A 24,610-nucleotide genomic window follows, 5' to 3' on the forward strand; every position below is an offset into this window, starting at 1 on the left:
AGCAGGGGCAGACACTCTATCTCTAGCATCATGTATGCATATGCATATATATTATTTTCAGACTCCTCCAAAAGAAAATATAATTTGGAGATAAAAACTGTATGTATATTAATTAAGTAGTTTCAAAACTCACAAAAATAATAAAATGCAACTATTGCACTTATACTTTTATGCCATGTGGTATAAGTAACACCATCTACCATCTCAATGATGTGGGTCATAATTTCAACTTTAACTGATTTATTCCTTTCTTATTAACTTATTGTCTTCAGAGCACATTGTTAATTATATAATCAGTTTAGATATATTTCATTTTATTAATATTAGTTGTGTCCAATTTTCTCATTGTTTCTATTTTCTTTAATTATGTAGGCATCTTTTTATAAAGAGGCACATACCAAGAAACCATCTCTACTCTATGCATTGTGGAATACCTTTAAGTCTGTCCTGATTCAAGTTGCCTTATTCAAAGTGTTTGCTGATATTCTGTCCTTCACTAGCCCACTCATAATGAAGTAAGTTAAAGTCTGGTGGGTTTTTTCTCCCTCCTCACAGATAAATGATAAGTAAGTATTCAATATAAAAGTTCTAATTCAAAAGAGTAGAGAAGGTTCTTACTGCAAATATTATTAGGATGTGGACATGCTATTAGGGTTATCTACAATATAAATGGGAATTAGGATAATATAGTCAATATCTAATAAAGTCAACCATGTACTAAGCACTGTTCTAAAATCTTATATTAATTTTATTAAGCAAGGGTTCTCCAGAGAAACAGAACCAATAGGATATATAAACCCAAATGAGAGGGGATTTATTAGGGGAACTGGATTTTGCAATTACAGGACCCAAGAAGTCCCATAGTCTTCCATTTGCAAGCTAGAGACTCAGGAAGGACAGTGGTGTAATTCAGTCTTAGTCCAAAGGCCAGATAACCTTGAGTTCTGGTGTCCACGGGCAGGAGAAGGTGAATATTTCTGCTCCAGGAAAGAGAGCTAATTCGCTGTCTCTTTACCTTCTTGTTCTATATAGGCCCTCAACAAATTGGATGAGGCACTATGCCCTGGGATCTTCTTTACTCAGTCTACTGATTCAAATGCTAATCTCTTCCAGAAACAGCCTCACAGACACACCCAGACATCTGGTAGATGGTAAAACATTATTTAAATGTTATTAAACAGAAATAATGTTTTACCATTTCTTCACCAGTCAAGTTGACACGTAAAATTAACCATCACATTGGTAATCTCATTTAATCTTTGCCACACTCCTGCGACATAGAAAGTATTATTACATTCATTATTACAATGGCAGAAACAGACAGAAAGATTGGAGTAATTTGTCCAAGTCTGCACAGCTAGAAAGTGCCAGAGTCATAATTGAAATCTAGGAAGTCTTGCTTGAATGTATGCTTAGAAAAGGAAATGATACATATTTTCACTACATTACTTAGTTGTGGCCTTTTGAGAGTTGAGCTTTAACAGTCATGGCAATTACACACACACACACAATTACTATGCATAACATATATAAACATATATTATTACTACCTAACATAGGTATATTTCTGTGTATCTCTGTATCTAGATATAGATACAGTAAAAAGACTTGAAGCATTTCTATAATATCTATCTGCAATGGTTTACAGGTAGACAATGGAATTGAGCTTTTGACTGTGCCACCTTTTTCAAGGAAATCTTGACTTACACCTAGCTGTCATATGAAGGAAACACAAAGAAACATATATTTTATTAAATGGTGATTATATTTTTAGCATTGAAAATTGTTAGAGTTTTTAATAATCACTTAATTCACGAAAATATCATTAATCCTGCATTACCTACATCCCAGATGACATTCAGGAATATATTCATTCAATATTTATCGAGCACCTATGCATGGCAAACTGTTCTAGGTCCACTGTGGGGACAGAACAAAAATCAAAACAAAGAACCTGCTCTGATGACATTTAGAGGGGAGAGATGAAAGTCAAACAAATGAATACACATAAATGATATCATCAGTGCTTAGGAACGAAGTAGGGTAAGGGAATGCCAGTTTGAGGAGTTAGAATTTACTGCTTTATGTAAGGTAATTATGAAAGATATTAGTGATAAGGTGACATTTGGTCAAAGTCCTGAAGGAAGCTGGGAAAGAGGCCAAGAAAATATTGTGATTAAAGGTATCAGGAAGGGCAAAAGTCATGAAGACGCTCATGCCTAGTATCTCTGAGGGACTGCAAGGAGGCAAAGTGAGGTTGGAGCAGAGAGCTGGAAAGATAAGGTTGAGGTGAGAAAGGTGCAGAGATGAAAAGATTTTGAAGGACCTTATGAAATATGATGGGAATATTGACTTTTAGTCCACATTAGCAGGGAAGCATTTGGAAGATTTTGAGCAGAAAATCAAAGATCTGATTAGACTTAAGTCTTATAGAAATGACTCTGGCTGCTATGTGGAGAATAAAATCAAGAAGTGCAAGAGTGGAAGAAGAAACACCAGTTAGAAGTTTGTTTGTGATAATCCAAGCAAAAGTCAATGGTGGCTTCAGCTAGGTAGCAGTAATAAAAGTGATAAGAAGTGGTCAGACTCTGGTGTTTTAAAGGTAGAGTTAACAGAATATACTGATGGACTGAATGTAGGTTGAGAGAGGAAGCGAGAAGTAAAGGAAGCCTTCAAAAAATTATTTTTAATCATAAGGTAAACGAGTCAGCATATCCTGAGATATAGAAAATGAAAAGACTAGAGAAGGGAATGGGGTTTGCTTCTGGACTTGTTCACCTTGAAAGCCCTATTAGCTATTGTGCAAGAAAGAATTAATATAGCGGGCCTGCCTATGGACTTTGGAAAGCCTGCTTACAGGAGTGGTCTTTGGCTGGCAACTGGAACTTACATTTCAGGAGGGTACCCACTACCCTAACTGATAAGAATGGTTCAATAGCTCCAAGTTGTTTGTACAACCAATATGGTTCATGGTGAATATCTGTTTTCCTTCTGGGAGTCTGGAATTTTGGTGTGTGTTAAGAAAAGGGTGTCCACTTGACCAGCCGCCAATAAAAACCCTGGATGCTGTTTTTCTAACAAGCTTGCCTTGTAGACATTTCACATATATTGCCATAACTAGTTGCTGAGAGAATTAAGCATGCTCTGTGTGACGCTACAGGGAAAGGACTTTTGGAGCTTGTGCCCATTTCCTTCCAGACTTCACCCCATATATCTTTTCTTTTTTGCTGATTTTGTTTTGTATCCTTTCACTATAATAAATATAGCCATGAGGATAACTATATGCCAAGTCCTGTAAGTTATTAAAATAAATAATTGAGCTGGAGAATTGTCATGGGGATCCCTGACATGGGACCATCTAGATTAAAAGGTTGAGTAGGCCTGGTGCGGTGGCTCACACCTGCAATCCCAGCACTTTGGGAGGCCAAGGCGGGCGGATCACGAGGTCAAGAGATCAAGACCATCTTGGCCAACATGATGAAACCCTGTCCCTATTAAAAATACAAAACATTAGCTGGACATGGTGGCATGTGCCTGTAGTCCCAGCCACTTGGGAGGCTGAGGCAGGACGATCGCTTGAACCCAGGGGCGGAGGTTGCAGTGAGTCAAGATCGTGTCATTGCACTCCAGCCTGGCAACAGAGCAAGACTCTGTCTAAAAAAAAAACAAAAAAGTTGAGTAACCAGTTGTCTATATGCACCTGGTGTTAGGAAAGATATAGGCTGGAGTGACAAACTGGAATTGTTCTGAATTGGACTGGGTATGTCAAGTTGGATGAAATCACCTTAACATATGTGAAGAAAAGTAAAGATGTCCTCAGAAAAACAAAAAACAAAACAAAACAAAAGACTATTAACTACTCCAAAGTGTAGAGTTGGTGAAGATGAGGAAATTGATCAAAGGATATTGAGGAGCAGTGGCTAGCACAAACACATAAAAATAAAAACAAGAGAGAATGGAACCAGGGAATCCAAGCAAGGTATATATTGCTGTCAGAAAACTGTTCCTGACATTTTTCACCCCAAATTCTTTGTTGGCTCCCTTGTCTGTAGAAGTATGAGCCAAATGTTTCCTGGATTAACTGCCCCCTCCCCACAAAATGACAGATCTCTCCCTCCCCTTACCTCTGCCCCTCACCTCAGCATATCCCAAGAGTCACCATAGCACTATCTTATGTGTGACCAGAAATCTTTCTATCAGAGGATTGGCCAGCATCTTCCTCTCTTGCCCTATTCTGTTTATCCAATGCTGCAAAACTAATCACACCACAATTTCATGGCATTAAACAATGATGTTATTATGTTCATGATTTTGGTGGTCAAAACTTCAGGCAGAGACTGCTTTTCTCTGCTCCACCATGATTGCGACCTTGGCTGAGTGGCTGAGAGGAGTAGCGAGGGATTTTCAGTCATACTCTGATTCCCCTTTGCCAATGACTACTGCTCAAGAGACTTGTGAGAGAATCTCACCATGCCATGGTCTTTCCTAAAATAGCAGTAGGTCATAGCAATTCAGTGTGTCTCTGTTCCCTAAAAGTTGTATCTGAATTACCAAAGAATGTCTATGGAGTAGGGAACAGTCTCCTTTACTTTGTGAGACACTTTTGCATCACACTGGTTTGATCAAACCTGCAAAACAAGAGTTTTAATATTGCATTGCAGTGAGTCACACCTTTCTCCCGGCCTAGGTGATGAAAGAGGCAAACTGTCCGGCATTATTCAATCATTGTGTCCTTAGCTCTTAGCACGAAGTCTGGCATAAAGAACTGAAATAAATTCCCTGAAAAAAATACGGAATAAAAGGGAATTAACCCAAAGTTACAATTTTCCAAAGTACCCTTATTCTGCAGCAGCTGAAAAACCTTAAATTTAAAAACCTTAAAATTTCAATTGTTAAATAAGTAACAATTGAGTGATCAGAAAGAATTGCAGAGCTTGTATGATCATAATTTGGCCATAGAAGAACTAATTTTGTAAGCTAATTTTGAGACTACATATATACATGTGTAGTTTCATATATATATACACACACACATATATATGCATAGAATACATGTATTTTGAGACTGCATATGCATATATGTACATATGTATATATGTAGTCTCAAAATATATATTCTTTTTATATGAAAACGTTGCTGGAAAGGACTATCTTTAAGGATGAGAGCACACTGTCATATTATGACTCATATGTGTAAAATAAAGCACATAAAAGGAATATTTTTATTAATTTATTAGTAAAATTATACTTTCATTATTTACAAGATATATTTCTTATTGATTGTTGTGTTGGCTCTCTTCCTCCCTTTTTGGATTTTATTTTAATATCAAACAAAAAACAAGTATTTGTATCTAATATCATGAATGTTGTTTTATGGTCTTTATCAAGCCTTGAGCATAGATTGTTTTTAATATTTCTCAGTTAATGTGTGTAGAATCACTACAATGCCTGATGTTAGTCATTTAGTTGTTTTGTCTTTATGAAAAAGGAAAAAGTATAATCGGTAGATATACGCCCAATAAGAATAGTGTTACTCTTTCAGGAAATGTAATTCCTAGAACAAAGAAGGGATTTAGCAAGTTGCTTTCATAAAAAGTAGGTGTCCCAATGGATGACATCAATTAAGAAATACAGAACTTTCTGCTGTTATTATGTATATGTGGGGTGTGGGGTAATTTAATAGTTTCATTGAGAATATGTAATGCTCCAAATAATTGTTGATACCTAGAGGTTTTACTATTAGAGACACTTGTATATACTTTATTCTAAAGTCTTATTTTAATGAAGTTAATATTTTTAAGCACTTGGTTGATAAAGCAATTTGAACAAGACAAATTACTTTTAATTTTTTACACAGTAGCTGTCCAAATTGTCAACAAACAGATCAAAGCCTAGAAATTTATGCTTTACTTACTACTTAAAAATTTAAACTTTTGGCGGGGTGCGGTAGCTCACACCTGTAATCCCAGTACTTTGGGAGCCCAAGGTGGGTGGATCACTTGAGGTCAGGAGTTCAAGACTAGCCTAGGCAACATGGCAAAACCCTGCTTCTACTAAAAATGCAAAAATTAGCCAGGCATGGGGGCGCACATCTATAATCCCAGTTACACGGGAAGCTGATGCAAGAGGATTCCTTGAGCCTGGGAGGCAGAGGTTATAGTGAGCCAAGAGCCCGTCACTGCACTCCAGCCTAGGTGACAGGTGTGAAACTCTGTCTCAAAAAAAAAAAAAAAAATTAAACTTTTATAAAGAATGAGTTTTTAAATATAATTTTTTTTGAGAAAAGGGTAGATATAGTCAAACCTAATTGCATATGGTTTGATTTTAGTTCTACTAACTTATGGATTCACTCAAAATGGCACATTACAATGATATAGGACATTTTTGCATCTCCAGAGTTTACAGTGAAAAAGGTCCACTTATCAAACCTCTAATACTATACCTTTACATATGAAATAGAAAGGATTACTAAATAAAACCCAAAATAGTAAGCCTGCAAAATAAATGGCATGTTAACTTGTTATGTCACAGTATATGCCCAAATTGTTTTCACCATGTTGCATGGGCTATGTGGTCTTTTAAATTAAATATTATTTTCAGTTACATTGATGCAATTTAAAATCATGCTTAAAATATTATTACCAATGAACATCAGGCACTCTGAGTTTTAGACAATGGTTACAGTTGAGGGACTATCAGCCAAGATACTTGTAATTAGAACCATCCCCACTGTTTTTCTGCACCCCAGGATTGGCTCTAATCATCCTGATCATGCTGTCACAAACTTAAGAGGAAATCAGGAAAAGTAGAGAAAAAAGAAATTGGTTATGGATAAAAGTGAAAATAAAACATAAGATATAAATCAAGTTTTTTATTTTTTTAAAAAAAAGCAGCACCTGTGTACCATACTGAAAGATCTCTTCCTTACGTTCTGGTTGTCATGTTTCCCTGTATTTGATAAAACACATAATTTTGAGAAAAAAATAGTTTTACATATATCTACGTCTCGACTTTTCTGATGAAGTGATATCAGAAAAGTTAATTATATGATGGGCCTGCCATGTCAAAACTAGAAAATAACCTCGTACTCACAAGCCAGTGGAAGGGATTCCTGATTTTAATTAAAAAAAAAAAAAGTGGGGGACGGGGGGACAAATACCAAATTAAGCAAGTAGAGAAAAAGAACAGGTAGGAGTGTGTGTGTGTGTGTGTGTGTGTAACATTTTGACAGTGCTAAACTCTCATAAGCATTTAACTACTTCAGATGTTTCACATTTCTTACCCTTTCTCAATTTTTATGACATTCAGGCAAATGATCATTTTCTGTGAACACAGCTCAGATTTTGGCTGGAATGGCTACGGCTATGCAACGGCACTTTTTGTTGTAGTCTTTCTGCAAACTCTGATTCTTCAGCAATATCAACGTTTTAACATGCTCACCTCAGCAAAAGTTAAAACAGCTGTAAATGGACTGATCTACAAAAAGGTAAAAATTCCAAGGAATTCCCATTTCTAGAGGGACTACTCCCTTAAGTGCTTTAAGATAAGGGGACTAGAAAAATAGGGGAATATATCAAAAATGCCTTAGGAAATCCTTTGTATATACATTTGTTTTGCTTTAAAAGAACTTTGGCTCATGGATATTGGTTGCATTAATTTCTCTTTAGTGCATGCTCTCTCCTCTCTCTCTCTCTCTCTCTCTCTCTGGTCTTTACAAATTCTAGTCAGCCCTAATCCATTAAATTAAATGATAATCTTTGTTTACTCTTATGCCACCTAACTGCTACTCACAAAGTGAATGGAATTGAATATTTTCATGGTTTTCTGTATGTATGCATCAATAAAAGCTCTCCTTTTCACAATATTATTTTTAATCTTCATATTACCTTTTACTTTCTCCTCTGTGAACTTCGTTTTTGGGCAATAAAGTCATTCATTTTTATACAGTCATTCTCCATTGCTCTTTTATTCTAAGTCCTGCCTCCCAAACTTGGCTGATCTTTATTCCTGGCATAACCCTAAAGTTTAATTAGTCCTTTTTTGAAAATACCATTTTAAACACTGCCTCTTTATCATGGAGGGTATTTTATTTATAACATAAACAGTTAAAGAGCTTCCTCCTTCCCCTAATTATCAAATAGTTATCCAAGCAATAAGTGTACTTTGTTCCTGCTTTGCACTCTGATACAAATTGTAGGTTCATCAGCATTTGGAATAGAAATGTATTTACCTGTTGTATCTTTATCATATAAGACAATGACTTTTATACTTTATTAAAGTTAGATTACTGAATGAATAAATGAATGAATGCATGAATGAACAAGTGAGCCCCTGCTTTCCAAATATATTGAGGGAAGTGTTAGCATAAATAACAAACGTGGAACTAAATGCAGATTTTATAAGAGATCAGATGAATAGGAAATCTAAAAGGGTTGTACACATCTAAGGAAGTTTTCACACAGAAAGTCTTGAAAAGGTCTTTGAGAGAGTTATGGACTTCGTGTAAGGGGAAGGAAGTATTATAATTTGGGCTGAACTGGACATGAAGCATTATAGGCCATTTTGCTCTGTTGGGCCACAATGGGGGCATGAAGTGGTTTCATGGAACTTGGAAAGTCAAGTACAAATTGAGCAGTAAATGGTAACTGAACTTGCAGCAGAGTTTAGCTCTGTAGAACTCAGTCCAAATACAGGATTAGAGGGGCTGTCCCGGTCCTAATTCTAGAGACAGTATGTGCTGCCTCCAATATGGAATAAAGATATGGAAGAATTTAGAAACTGGTTTGAATGCTAACACTTGTTTTGGTATATAGTGCATATGGAACAGGATTTTATTCCATGATTAGTGCAGTGGCGGTTAGACGTAAGTGGATTTACAAGCATAAAAGACTAAACTGCCAAGAAAGAGTGAATTTAGAAGCACAAAATGTGGAGCACAGATAACTTTTAGAGCAATAAACCACTCTGTGTGATACTATAATGGTGGATGTATGTCGTTATACATTTGTACAAACCCACAGAATGTACACCACCAAGGGTGAACCCTAATGCAAACTACAGACTTCGGGTGATAATGATGTGTCAATGTATGTTAATCAGCTGGAACAAATGTGCCACTCTGTGGAGGATAATGGGGGAGGCTATGCACATGCAGGGTAAGGAGTATATGGGATTTCTCTGTACCTTTCAGTTTTGCTGTGAACCTAAAACTGCTCTAAATAAAAGCAGTCCTTTGTAGGGGCAGAAAGGTGTAATACCTCTTTTCACCCACCAGAAGAGTTGCAGTGGGACACTCCTATAGCAAAAGACAGATTGAAAAGAGAAAAATAAAACAAGTTAATTTAATTAAATTTTACATCTTCAGAAGTAAGACCTAGCGATCCAGGGAAAACAGTCTATTCTTATGCTTGGGTTCTACGAAGAATAGACGGCAGTGTAGAACTGTGGTCAGACAAAAGGGTATGATCCGATAGTAATGGACTGAGAGGAGAAACCCAGCATGACCTTTCCACTCGGATTCTTCCTGGCCTCTCTGTATAGTATTCCTTTCCCTGGGTATTGCACAGAAGCCTTCTGGCATGATGGTCTTCAAGAGAGAATGGAAAAAGTGTTATCTTTCTAAATTAAATGTCTTGTTTGTAGGGAGAGGGGTTCTCGTTCCTGTGACTCACTTTTGGAAAAAGGAAAGAAAGAGGAGAGGGAGACAAAAGGGCTGGAGAGGGTCAGAGAGACTTTGCTTCTGAGGCTTTCCCAGTGTTCTTCAGTTCCACGTGCTCAGCATGCCAAGGTGCCATATTTTGGGGTGTCATGTTCTGAGCCCCAACACCTTAAATGTAAAAACAGAACATACTGAAGTAGAAATTAGAGCAAGCTGTTAGAAATAAAAAGGGAAATAAGTGTCATCGTTGAGTCTATTGCAAAGTGGGAATAGTGACTACAAGGGCTAGACCTTGTATAATTCCTTAGAGATTGTTTAAGATTAATTTGGGCTGAGCTGGACATGAAGCATTACAGGCCATTTTGCTCTGTTGGGCCACAATGGGGACATGAAGTGGTTTTATGGATCTTGGAAAGTCAAGTACAAATTGAGCAGTAAGTGGTAACTGAACTTGCAGCAGAGTTTAGTTCTGTAGAACTAGGTCAAAATACAGGATTAGAGTGGCTGTCCGGTCCTAATTCTAGAGGCAGTATGTGCTGCCTTCAATATGGAATAAAGATACAGAAGAATCTAGAAACTGGTTTGAATGCTAACACTTGTTTTGGTATATAGTGCATATGGAACAGGATTTCATTCCATGATTAGAGCATTGGAGGGAGAGCAAAAGGCAAAGTGCCACTTTTAAACCATCAGATCTCATGAGAACTCACTCATTATCATGAGAACAGCATACGGGAAACTGCCTCCATGATCCAATCACCTCTCACCAGGTCCCTCCCTCAGCACACAGGGATTATAATTCCATATGAAATTTGGGTGGGGACGCAAAGCCAAAGTATATCATGGGTGAAGGTATCAGGATGTGCTTTGTTCCTTGTCCATCCACAATTACTAGTGTAAGTTTGGAATAAAGTTCAGAGAATATCATTTTTAGGTTTGCAAGAAGGAACATGGGCCTCCTTCCACTTGATGACTTCAAGATTCTGTGATCTCAAAACTCCGATTCTGTTACCCCTTAGTTCACAGGCACAAGTTGCATGGAAATTCTTGGAGACTAAAAACAAAACATGATTCCAAAGAAATCATTACATCAAAAAGATACCTTCACTTGTAGGTTAATCATAGTTCTATTCACAACAGCAAGGATATGGAATCAACCTCAGTGTCCATCAACAGATGATCAGATAAATAAAATGTGCTGTATGTGTGTACACACACACACACATACACACACACACCAAGGAATACTCTCAGTCATAAAAAAGGAATGAAATCATGTCACACTTGCTGGATCATGGTTAGAATTGGAGGCCATTATCTTAAGTGAAATAATTCAGAAACAGAAAGTCAAATACCACATGTTCTCACTTATAAGTGGAAACTAAATAATGTGTACACATGGACATACAGAGTGAAATAACAGCTATTGGAGACTAGGATGGCTTGGTGGGTGGGTGGGGGTAAGGGATGAGAGATTATTTAATTGGGACAGTGTGCACTATTTGAGTGATGGCTACACTGAAAGCCCAGATGACACCATGAACCAATATAGCCATGTAACAAAACTGCATTTGTACCCCCTAAATCTATAAAATAAAAAACAAGACATTTTTAAAAAAGAAAAAACAATTAGATCTGGGTTTAATATGGGCAGTCTGGGGGCATTCCTCCATTAAGCATTGTCCAATAGAGTTTTTGTGATTTTTAAAAAATGTTCTGTACTTGCACTGTATAGTATGGTAGGCACTAATCACATACGGCTCCTGAGCTCGTGAAATGTAACTAGTGCAACTAAAGAGGTTCATTTTTAATTTTAATTACTTTAAATTTTAATGTAATAACTGCATCTGGCTAGTGGCTACCATACTGGCTAGTATGGTGTCTACACTGTCTCCATTTGTAGTTTGAAGATGTTATCTAACTTTAATTATGGTAATTATAAAATGCAAAAAGAAAAAAAAACATGGTAAACATTTAGTTACATTCTTAAAGTAGAGATACTTAAGTATAGTCAGGAGAAGGAGAGACAGAATCCAAACCCTGCTCTTAGAGTCAGAAAGAGAATCCCGGCATATTTATTGGCACAAAAGGGATTGAAGAATGCATTCTTATAAGTGGTACGTGGTACCACCTTCAGCTTTACCATTTCTCATACTTCTGGTTGAAGACCATTGGGATGGGAATTTTTGGAGCCCTTGCAGCTCTCCATTAAATAATGTGTATTACTTGCAGCTAGGATGGTCAGGAAAAGTTTCATGGTTAATATTGCATGATGTGGGTCATGGAATAATGGAAGGATGCATTGCATGGGGTAAAGGCTCTGATGTTGGAATAACATAGAAGAAAAAAGGTACAGAAATGCATACAAGGCCTGCTCAGACAATGGTGAGTAGATTAATTTGGCTTGAGACAATGTTTCATGTCCAGAATGGTGGGAGAGATAGTAAAGGCAGAAGGCATTGCTTAAAAAAATACTTGAAAACTATATTTTTAAAATGTACCTTAATTCTATAGGAAATTGGAATCCATTTGAGCCATAAAACGGATGATAGGACAAAAGGATTAAAAACAGATGAGACAGAAAAGAAGGAGACCCTTAGAGCTACTGCGATAATTCAAGAAATAAAGAAATGAAGAACTAGGGTCTTGGCATTGAGTCTATAAAATAACAAATATATAAGAAGAAGAATGTGAAATTGCAAAACAAATTTCATCGTCAGTTTATAAAATGAAATATTAAGGACTGAACTAGTGATAATCAAGACTGTGGGGCTTAGAACTATATCTGGTTCATGTGAATTTTCTTAGAGCATAATTCAATGAGGGAAATGAATGAAGTTTTTAAAACAGATAAGTCACACAACTTTATGTGTGTGTATTAAGATTTATATGATATGAAAATACTGTAAAAAACAAATCTAAAACTTGGATAGAAGTTTAAAGTAACAGTTTCTTAGAAAAATTGATTAGGTAACAAATGACCTGGTTAATTTTCATTTTGATTGAAGAGTACTTAGAAGCTTCTAAACTTTTAACATTGTTTTAGATTTCCTTTCTTTTCATCTGAATCACATTTTTCCTCCTGTAACAGACTAAAGTACTTCCTACCAAACAATTCTAGAAATGTTACACCATCCAGTGTAACTGGCCATATTACAGAACTCTTTCAAGTTGTTTCCTATAATAAAAGGCAGCTTAGATTGTATAATTTAGCAATAAATGGTAACTAAATTGCCCTTACTGGATTGTGAATTTTGGCAGAAAAAAATACTGAAAGAAATTCGAAAAATTGAAAAAATTCCCCTAGTGCTAGAAATGCCATACAAATAACCTTCAATCTTATAATAACTTTCAGTATTTTCTCTAATAGTCTAAAACAATTGAGTTTTTTTCTATTATTGTAAAAAAAACAACATGAAATGTATTTTCTTAATACATTTTAAACTTAAAATGTGTTTATTGTTAACTATAGGTGCAATATATTACAGTAGATCTCTAGAGCTTATTCATCTTGGTTAACTAAAACTTTGTACCTGTTGAGTACTAACTTTCCAGTTTTCCCTTGCCCCCACCACCCTTGGAATCACCATTCCAGTCTTTGATTTTATGAAATTGACCATTTTAGATACCTCATATAAGCGAACTCGTCCAGTATTTATTTTTCTGTATCTAGCTTATTTCACTTAGCATAACATCTTAAGGTATATCAATATTGTCTCATATTGCAGAATTGTCTTCTTTTTTTTAAGGCTGAATAGTCATTTATCCAAAGAAGACACATAAACGGCTAATGACATATACCTGGCTATATGTTTCACTGTGGGCCCAACCTACTATATTCCAGATGGGCTTTTCCATTTTTTTTAAAATTTATTGAATAGATAGATTTAGAATGACTCCTGTATCTCATTTTCTCTTGCTATCCCCAAGTCTCAGTCCTGTCTCTCTTTAAATCAATGCAGGGAAGTTTTCATAAAATTTTTGATATATAAATGAAACTGTCCAGTTTCCAGTACAAATACAAATCTCTCACTACTTTTACAGTTGTTTATGTATTTCACTGGGAATTTTAAATGGATGAATAATTAGATAAATCAATTTCTATCCTCATCTTTTGTAAGAAGTTACCAATAATTGTGCTTGGGGGTACTGGATTCAGTATACACATATTAAGTAGCACGCACTTGTGGAAAGTGAAAATTGGGAGTTGGAAGGAAAGATGTATTTGCATCTGCTCTATGACACCTTTTAAGTACTTTCATCTCTAAGTTCCCATGGCCCTTATTGCTGTTTTTACACTTACAGAAAAAACAGTATGTGTGTGTGTGTGTGTGTGTGTGTGTGTGTAGCTTTACAGATAGACTGTAATCACTTTGAGAAATAAAACTGTGTCCTTTTTAAATGGTCCACAATTTCAAGCATAAAACTATTCATCAGTGTTCATTAGATATTCATTGATGCATTTGTGTACTTTGTATTGAAAATATTTAGATGGTTTAGCATTATGGGGATACCACCAAATGGAGGAGAGCCTTAATATATCTAGAAGAGATTTTTTTTTTTTTTGGCAATTAACAAGTTATTGAGGGTTCTCTTTTTTTCTTCAACTTTTATTTTAAGTTCTGGAGTGCATGTACAGGATAGGTAAACATGTGCTGAATGTGATTTGCTGCAGCACAGATCAACCCATCACCTAGGTATTAAGCCCAGTGTCCTTTAGCTGTTCTTCCTGATGCTCTCCCTCCCTCTGCCCCCACCCTCATGACAAGTCCCAGTGTGTATTGTTCCCCCATGTGTCCACGTGTTCTCATCGTTCAGCTCCCACTTATAAGTGAAAACATGTGGTGTTTGGTTTTCTGTTCCTGCGTTAGTGTGCTAAGGATAATGGCTTCCAGCACCATCCATGTCCCTGTAAAGGACATGATCTCTTTCCTCTTTATGGCTGCATAGTATTCCATAAATTCTTATTGTTTGGAAACCCAAATGTTACTCTCTGCCAATAAACATTATTCTAAGACTATATACTTTAATCATTAATTATATTTCATCACCTAAAAATCACGTTTCTGCATTTTATAATATCCCAGTACATAAATAACCTTGTACATTTTCCTAATTATATTAAACATTGATAGTAAAAGTTACCATTGTTTGACTATAAAGATGCCCCATAATCACAGAACTCTAAAATATTCTGCTTCTCTTTTTATAGGCCCTACTTTTATCAAATGTTTCTCGACAAAAGTTTTCCACTGGGGAAATTATTAACTTGATGTCAGCGGATGCTCAGCAACTCATGGACTTGACAGCAAACCTCAATCTCCTCTGGTCTGCCCCTTTTCAAATCCTAATGGCCATATATCTCCTTTGGCAAGAGCTGGGCCCAGCAGTGTTAGCAGGGGTGGCAGTCCTTGTGTTTGTTATACCAATAAATGCTTTAGCTGCAACTAAAATAAAAAAGTTAAAGGTAAGAAAATGACTGCCTCATGTTACATGTGTCAAACAGGAGCTGAGTTTTTCTGACTTAAGTGAATAATCACCATCTCCTAATCATATAGAGAGAGTTATAAATGGAAGTCATTCAATTTTATCACTTACTTATTCACTCAACCAGCATTAACCAAGCATGCATCCTATGTCAGCCAGTGTTCCAGACACAGGAAGTACAGCAGTGAGGGGAACTGACAAGTCCAGCTCTCATGAGGGGTAGTGGAGGGGACAGACATTAAGCAAGTAAATAAATAGATAGAAAACATTTGTATATGAAGAAGATTTAGTAAAGATACAGTGATGAAGAGACAAAGAATGCCATTTTACATTTAGGATCAGGAAAGTCCTCAGGAAGGGAATGGTATATCAACAGAGTGAAGGAGTAATTCATGTGGACGTCTAAGGAAAGACATGCCAAGCAAAGGGAAGGGTATACATGCAGCCTGGAGGTAGGGGTATGCTTGGTTGTTTGAAAAGTGAGGTACTGCAGCAAGCAGACAGGAAATGCTTCACTAAATTAATGTTGATATTCTTCCTTTATAATCAGTCATTCATCTTACCATCAATATATGTTTTGACATTCCACCATGTGTTAGACAGTGTGCACTATGCTGTACTGTAAGAAATAGAATCCTGCATTGAAGGAAATCACACTGTAATGAGATAGATGCTTTCACATGTTAAATTAACAGAGGTGGATGTATTGCTTATGAAAACATTTTATAATTTTAAATGGATCAAAGATTAACAATATATATTGACATGGAAATGTGTCAATCATATTTTAAAGCAAAAAGTAGATTAAATATATGCATGTATATCATGCATATATGTAGCTATATCATTGATCCATTATTAAAATGTGAATATATCTATACACATGTGTGTGATGGAGAGGTAAATAGATGAAGATATATAGCTATAAATATATTTTCATTAGCATAGAAGTAATCTAGAGATAAAGCATCAGTCTTTAACGAAAGTAGAATTAGACAGAAGGAGGGTAGATTTTTACTTATTACTTTAATATCCCTAAGTGACTAAAACTTATATAGAATTTTATATTTTTCTTAATTTTTCAAGTAAAAGATGACTGATCTTTAAACATAAAAACTAGAAAATAGCATATATTTATGAAGTAAAGGTACTTAGCATGCTAGAGTTTAGAATAACGGATTTGTTTATAATTATAACAAATACTTTTAACCAGTTTTAAAAATATATATTCTGGATTTTAAAAACTCCTATTTAAAGGCACATTATTAAGAATGCAAAAATCTTTTTTGAACCTTAGAGTCCTATAACCTTCAAAGAGATTTCAATATTATGTCCAAATACACTAAATAGAAAATATACCTTTAGGCCGGGCACAGTGGCTCACACCTGTAATCCCAGCATTTTGGGAGGCCGAGGTGGTGGATCACCTGAGGTCAGGAGTTCGAGACCAGCCTGACCAACATGGAGAAACCCTGTCTCTACTAAAATACAAGATTAGCCGGGTGTGGTGGCGCATGCCTGTAATCTCAGCTATTCGGTAGGCTGAGGCAGGAGAATCACTTGAACCTGGAAGGTGGAGGTTGCGGTGAGCCAAGATCATGCGATTGCACTCCAGCCTAGGCAACAAGAGCAAAACTCCGTCTCAAAAAAAAAAAAAAAAAAAAAAAAAAAGAAAAGGAAAGAAAAGAAAAGAAAATATGTCTTTAAATCACACACATGATATTATTAGTATTAAATCACACACATAATATGATGGATATTAGCTCGTAAATGCATTCTTCATAAGATATACAAATACTTATGACATATAACATAAAGTGCCAATGTTAATGGAGAAAACACTTAAGAAACGATACCCAAACAAGTATAAAATATTATACTTGTTAAATATTTGAATAAAAATACAATTGCATAACATTTATATAAAGAAAAGGAAGTGTATTTGAAAATATACATTTTAATTATTCTAATTCCCAAAGAACAAGTAAAATTTATAGAGAGCCTTATTTTTATTCTTGTGACACTTCTGTTATAAGTATGTATATAAACAGTTAAGGGAGTTTTTAGAAATGTGTTCTATCTTAGTAGAATGTGGGTGCTATTATTCAATTTTAAACAAATTATGTTTAAATATGTATTATATTTTCTACTTTTCTACTATTCTCCTGTTGACTATGTTCAAGTTACCTATTTATAACTGTCTTCCAACATTGTCAATAGAATAATGTGTAAATATTGCAAGATGCTTTTCTCCACTAAATCTTAAATAAGATAGAGAAAATAGAGCATATTTTAAAAATAGCTCTGGACATATCAGTAAAAGTATTACCAATTTTGTCAAATTTTTTTTATTTTCTTTCCATTAAATAGAAAAGCCAAAGAAAGAACAAAGATAAACAGATAAAGCTACTCAAAGAAATCCTACGTGGAATTAAGGTAATATGAAAGGGATATGCCTTTGACCTATTTTGAGCATAGTAATACAGAGGAAGTTTGTGGTGTTCTCAATATCTCAGAGTGATGACAGATAATAATTGTTGGCAGAAAATTTCAGATTTCAGATATTACAGGAATTCTTATCACTAAAATAACATTTAAATGCAAAGTCAAATAAAATGCAGCCATTTTCTTTTTGTTTCTCACACAAGTAAACACAACTATCCTAAAAGTCACAAAATATTATTTTAAGGTATTGTGTTGAAAAGATGAGACGAAGCAGGCAAGAGTGGTAATAACACACCCATCAGTGTAAAGGCGGATTTATATAAGGGAAGTGATGAGGTGTCATTTAGGTTATTTTATGTGGGACACAAATGATCACATAAATGCTATTCTATAAATAGTATGTTGCAAATTATTTTTCTCTAGAAAAGCTGGGATAGTTTAAAAGTGAGAGCAGTCAGTATCCTTGGGATCTGATAACAGGTGTTATAAAGCCTCTCTCTGACAATACTGATAATTGCTACCATTTACTAAATATTTTCCATGCATCAAATGCTGTGCTTATTCCTTTATATGTGTTTCCTCATGGAATTCTTATAAACCTCAAGAAAAAGATTTCCCTTTTTTATTTTATTAACTAGGAAACCAAGACACTGCGCAGTTAAGGGTCAGGTTTAAATTTACAGAACCAGTGAGAGTGTATTAGAGTTCTCCACAGAAACAGAATCAATAGATTTCATATAAACAGATATAGATATACAGAAATATGAAGAGAGATTTAAGAAACTGGCTCATCTGATTGTAGGGGCAGGCAAGTGTAATATCTGTAGAAAAGGTGGGCAAACCGAAAATTCTAGCAGAAGTTAATGCTGCCATCTTGAATCTGAAGGCACTCTGGAGGCAGAATTCCTTCCCCACTGAGGAACCTCAGCGTTTTCTCTTAAGGCTTTCAACTGATTTGATAACGTCCGCTCAAAAAACAGAGGGTCATCTGTCTAACTCAGAGTTTAACTGATTGAAATGCTAACAGCATCTAAGAAATACCTTCACATAAATATCTAGACTCCTGTTTGAAGAAACAACTGGGCCCCATAGCCAGTCAAGCAGTCGCATAAAATTAAGCATCGCAGCTGGGCGCGGTGGTTTAAGCCTGTAATCCCAGCACTAGGGGAGGCCAAGGCGTGCAGATCACCTGACGTCAGGAATTCGAGACCAGCCTGGCCAACGTGGAGAAACCCCGTCTCTACTAAAAATACGAAAATAGCTGGGCATAGTGGCTCATGCCTGTAATCCCAGCTACTTGGGAGGCTGAGGCAGGAGAATCGCTTGAATTGGGGAGGTGGAGGTTGCCCTGAGCTAAGATCATGCCATTGCACTCCAACCTGGGCAACAAGAGCAAAACTCTGTCTCAAAAAAAAAAAAAAAAAAAAAAAAAAAATTAAGCATCGCATAGAGCTGGAATTTGAATGTAAGTCAATTCACTCTAAAGTTTAATGCAATAAGCCAGTGTAGGATCCTATTTCCCCACATTTTCTGTCTCAGAAAATAGTTTACAATCTCAAAACGCTAATCAGCTTTCAGAGAATGGCTTGAAGTCCCAAAACATCTGTCGTGGAGAAACTGGAATGGCAGGGAGAAGAGTTTAGCTATAAAGAAAACGGTAATAGACAGAAGTGAGAGTTGGATCAGCAGGAAGAGTGACAGAACTGAGCTAGACGGAAGCTGTCTATGGAGTTCTATGGAGTTCGTGCCTTACAGCTGGGATGTTGCCAGAGTCTGGCTCGGAAATAAGTTACTGGGGGTGGTGGGGACATAGGGCTGGGTGGTCATTCCCTCCTTCTGCTCTGCTCCACCCCCAAAATACCACAATTTAAGAAAATATTCTGATTCAGTCAAAGCGGAAGCAATGCAATTTTCTTCATGGTTGTATCATCATTTTTTATCTTCACAATTTTGTGTGTGTGTGCTATTTGTATGTGTGCATTTTTTTCTTCTATGATATAGATTGTCAGATAATTATTGTGACTCATTTACAGATCCTCAAACTTTATGCATGGGAACCCTCTTATAAAAATAAGATTACCAAAATTCGAGATCAGGAATTGGAATTTCAAAAATCGGCCAGGTATCTTACTGTATTTTCCATGCTGACATTAACTTGCATTCCATTCTTGGTAAGTGTATGTCATATTTCCTGTTTTTATTTTCAAATCTGATTTACAGATTTACCTCCAAATTACTTGGAATTAAGATGTATAAAGTTAAATATTATGTGTCTGAATTAAAATTGTAAAGAAATACATTCATTAACTTAGGTGGGCCGGGGGCGGTGGCTCAAACCTGTAATCCCAGCACTTTGGGAGGCCGAAACGGGCGGATCACGAGTTCAGGAGATCGAGACCATCCTGGCTAACACGGTGAAACCCCGTCTCTACTAAAAATACCAAAAACTAGGTGGCGGGCGCCTGTAGTTCCAGCTACTCAGGAGGCTGAGGCAGGAGAATGGCGTAAACCTGGGAGGCAGAGCTTGCAGTGAGCTGAGATCCGGCCACAGCACTCCAGCCCCGGAGACAGAGCGAGACTCCATCTCAAAAAAAAAAAAAACAAACAAATAACAACAACAACAACAACAACAAAAAACTTAGGTGGATTAGAGAACAAAAGTTACAAAGAAAGGGAAAATACTGTATGTGTTTTCATTGATCTGTATTTTTAAGATATAATAAGATTTACTTCTCTGTAAATTTCTCAGAGATTTCATATATGCTTATATCTCTTAAAATATAATCTACATTTCAGAATTTCATTCCAGTTTTAGAGCTTGACATGTATGACTGATTGGTTTTAAGCAGACTCAAAGGGCACATTATATGGAGGTGAGAAGAGAAGCAACATTTGTTGAGTTGTTACTGAATGTCAGGAAAGTTACATACATTGCCTTTTTTTCAACCTCGCAATAATAAGGCATTATTTTTCTCATTTCACAAGACAAAATGGAAGTCCAGAGTAGTTGGAAACATCCTCAAAGTTACAAAATTAGTATTTAGAGACGAATTGACATGAAGTGACTTTGTTTTCTTTCTATTACACCATGTAAACATTGGGAATCCCATGCTATTTTAACTAGTGTATAAATTGCCTTGGACTATGAAGCCATGGGCAAAAGCCAAAGGAAAAGCAAGCCACAGGTAACCAGAGCATCAATTTGAATCAAAGTTGCCACTCTACGTTGATAATTTATTTTTTAAAATTTCAACAAAGGTGAGTATTATGGAAGTGAATGCAATATTTACATTTGGAATACTTTAGTAAAACCATCCAAGATGTATTTGCTTAAGCCAGGACTATATATATGATAGTTAAGTCCATTCTCATGCATGAATGATTTTTTTCTGCCTTTTCTAAATGAAACTTATAAGAACAAATATAAATCTTAAACATGATTTATTCATACCTTCCTCAGTTAATCTTATGACACAAAGAAAGAATAATTATTATATATATGTCAGAATGTATGCAACTGGAAGATAAGTTTACATAAAACTTCTGAATTTTAAAGAAAAGATGAACTGGTTTACAATATAAATGGTAATAATAACTGTGGTAAGGGTATAACATCATAAAAGAAAAACGCTGGAAACAAAATTATTTAGATTTTATTTTCTAATTTTGGGGACTGTAACTAATAATGTTGTTATCGTAGAAATTTGAAGAAAGTAACACATCTCTATTTTTTAGGTGTCCCTGGCAACCTTGTGTGTCTATTTCTTACTGGATGAAGGAAACATTTTAACAGCCACTAAAGTGTTCACATCAATGTCTTTGTTTAATATTTTAAGGATTCCTCTGTTTGAGTTACCAACTGTGATCTCAACTGTGGTCCAGGTACATACAGAATACCTTAAACTGGGAGTTATTCCTGTACAGGAATCTATGGTTTGGGACATTTTATTTCTTTGTCGTTTTAATTTTATTTTATTTCACTTTATGTGGTTGTTTAACACTGCATTCAAAATTAGTTTTCCTGAATTAATGAGTAATAGAGAACATTATAGAATAAAAAGGAATCATGTCTTGCTTGCTTGTGCTTTTTTTCCATCAAAGTGACTTTTAAATACTTCAATATGTTATTTTATTTTCTTAAGTGTTATGTTTTCTACTTAGCATTTTTAAAGCTGGTGTTAGCCACTATGTCATCATAGGAATCATTTCCTGTTTCCAACAGAAAAGTTATAATTAGGTGCTTTGTATGAAACTGAATAGAATGTTTTCCCAGGGTTCAGCAGCATTTCATCTATACTGAATGAATAAGCAGGGAGAAAAGCACATTGATAATATCAGTCAGCTAACAAGCCATGTGTGAGATGTCTGGGTCTACCTGCTTTTAGGTGTAATCTCCAGTTCCTGGAGGCTGTTTAGATACTAGATACAATGAGTAGATGGATACTAAAGCCACAGGAAACCCAGAAAAGTTCCTTGATCCTTTTGCCCTGAGATTTATGGTTACATTTTTTGGATATTAGGTTTGGCCATCCTCCATTCAATTATTTTCCTCAAGTCTGGATTCATAAACAAAGTGAATATTTGCTTATTGGAATCATCCTTTAATTTAAGAACTTTACTCTTTAAAAAATATTACTTGAATAAGGAGTAACATAATTGAATAGTAAAACCCAATTAAGCCATTTTTGTTACGTCACATCATTTTTCATGTTATTTTTCTTAAAATAACCAACAGAGGGCATAGAAGAACCGCTGATGTGATGCTTTTAGCATTTGATTTCATAGCACACTTCTCATAAAGAAAATGTCAATTCTTAGAGTAACAGTTTTGTTCTAGTTTTGCAATTAGAATCTAGCTAAAGGTCCGATATCAAAGCCTTTACCAATTGCTAGCAGTACTGTGCTACCTTCATTTAAGGAGACCATTTTTCCAAAATGGAAAAAAAGAAAAAGCTAGCTGTATGTTCTGATTTGACACACTTGGTAAACAAAACCACAGCCCAATTACATCTTATGTGTTAATGATACAAGTCCCCTAACACAAAGTAAATAAAAATGTACTAGAAATTTTATGTAAGTCAGTTTTCAGAAAACAATGTAATTTTATTTCTCCTAATGTAGCTAAACATTTTGTAGCTATTTTACTACATTATAATTTCCTATTTTACTATAATTGAATATTATTATTGTCAACATTATAGTTTTGTTTATCATCAGTAGCAGAATTCACTCACCAATCTTAAAGTTGCTTTTAAAACCTTATTTTTCTATATCACAAGGAAGCATTACCTCACACCTCTTAGGATGGCTATTATCAAAAAGTCAAAGAATAACAAGTGTTGGCAAGGATGTCAAGAGAAGGGAACCCTTCTATACTGTTGGTAGGAACATAAATTGGTACATCCGTTATGGAAAACAGTATGGAAGTTCCTCAAAAAATTCAAAATAGAACTACCATATGAGATAGAAATCCCACTTATGGGAAAATATCCAAGGGAAATAAAATTATTATGTTGAAAAGATATATGCACTACCATGTTCATTACAGCATTATCAGGAGCCAAGATATAGAAACAACCTAAGTGGCTATCGGCAGAAAAATTGATTAAAAAAATATACAAACAATATAATAGTATTCAACATGGCAGAATATTATACTAAGTGAAGTAAACTAGGCACAAAGAGACAAATACTCTATTACCTCACTTATATGTGAAATCTAAAAAAGTCTAACTTATGGAAGCAGAGTGAAGAAAAGTGCTTATTAGGGCTCAAGGGTGACATTGGGGTGGGGTGGGGTGAATGAGATGTCGATCAAAGATTACAAACTTCCAGTTATAAGATGAATATGTTCTGGAGACCTAACGTACAGCATGATGACTACGGTTAATGATAGTGTATTGTATACTTGAAAATTGCTAAGAGAGTAGATGGTAGGTATTCATATACACAGGAAAATAAGGGTGTCTACAGAAGGCGATACATAATCTGATTAGCTGGATTGTGGTAATCATTTCAAAATGTGCATGTGTATAAAAATCATGTTGTATACCTTAAATATGTATAATTTTTCTCAATTATACCTCAAAGAAATTGGGAAACAATCAATCTTTCTGTAATTATTAAGAGTTTTTATAGCTTTTCTAGAATAATAAATAGGATTTTCATTTCTTTTTCTCATACCTTTCAGCATAGATGACATTAGTTTTGATCTTTGATTCTTGAAACTGCCCTTCGTCTTTAGGAATGAATGTATTTATAGCATTAAATCAATTCAAACTATGCTTGATATATTTATCTCAATATCTTTAATCTGAATAAAAATTCTACTCAGGCTGTAAAACATAATAAACATTTTTTAGTTTAAGTTCTACTTGAGCCCCAGATAAATTCCATCTGTGCTTATTTTGATAGACAAAGATATCCCTGGGGCGTTTGGAAGACTTTCTCAACACTGAGGAGCTTCTTCCTCAAAATATTGAAACAAACTATATAGGAGGTCAGCACTTCCTCTTTGCATTCATTACTTATTTGACTTCTGGGTTGAAGGTAATTGATTATAAAATGCATCACTGTATATTTTTTTCTTCCTTAGATCATGCTATTGGGTTTACAGATGCTTCTTTCTCCTGGGATAAAACAGGAATGCCAGTTCTAAAAGAGTAAGTTGTAGTTTGAAGAATTTTTTTTAATGTTAATATTGGGTTCTAAAATGTTCCGTATTTTTATTTCTTAGAGGTTTTTAATAAGATTAATATACTGAAACTAATAAGACTTTTAACCTCTCACTTCACCTTTCATTTTCATGGTGATCTTGCTGTCCTTTTTTCTAGTATTTCTTCTATCTGCAGCACTTTATTGTTCATTTGTTTGCATTTTGGAAGGGTAGGTATTTGTAGGAAAAGGTGAAAAGTGACGATTTCAGGGATGATGCTAAGTGCTGCACACAGTGACTTATCTAGGAATAGATTTTTAAAACAACCATAAAAAGAATCTCCTATATTGTCTCCCTTTCTTCTC

The 24,610-nt window shown here is 35.3% G+C and overlaps 1 protein-coding gene across 5 annotated transcripts in view; it reads left to right on the top strand.

Moving 5' to 3' along the window:
- Positions 1-24,610, top strand: part of LOC117095597 (canalicular multispecific organic anion transporter 1-like) — a 97,770-nt gene that overhangs the window by 13,627 nt on the left and 59,533 nt on the right. For 4 of the 5 annotated variants that reach the window (XM_033232166.1, XM_033232168.1, XM_033232167.1 and 1 more), the window contains 8 exons: positions 373-515; positions 7,309-7,486; positions 14,871-15,125; positions 17,516-17,581; positions 19,624-19,761; positions 21,326-21,472; positions 24,005-24,089; positions 24,186-24,252. In XM_033232166.1, the coding sequence (XP_033088057.1) occupies positions 373-515; positions 7,309-7,486; positions 14,871-15,125; positions 17,516-17,581; positions 19,624-19,761; positions 21,326-21,472; positions 24,005-24,089; positions 24,186-24,252 (1,079 nt within the window). The remainder of the gene's footprint in view (positions 1-372; positions 516-7,308; positions 7,487-14,870; positions 15,126-17,515; positions 17,582-19,623; positions 19,762-21,325; positions 21,473-24,004; positions 24,090-24,185; positions 24,253-24,610) is intronic. The other variant, XM_033232170.1, reaches the window with a different exon arrangement.

Source organism: Trachypithecus francoisi, unplaced genomic scaffold (assembly GCF_009764315.1).
Source record: "Trachypithecus francoisi isolate TF-2019V2 unplaced genomic scaffold, Tfra_2.0 Lachesis_group14, whole genome shotgun sequence".
In the NCBI taxonomy this organism is placed as follows: Eukaryota; Metazoa; Chordata; class Mammalia; order Primates; family Cercopithecidae; genus Trachypithecus; species Trachypithecus francoisi.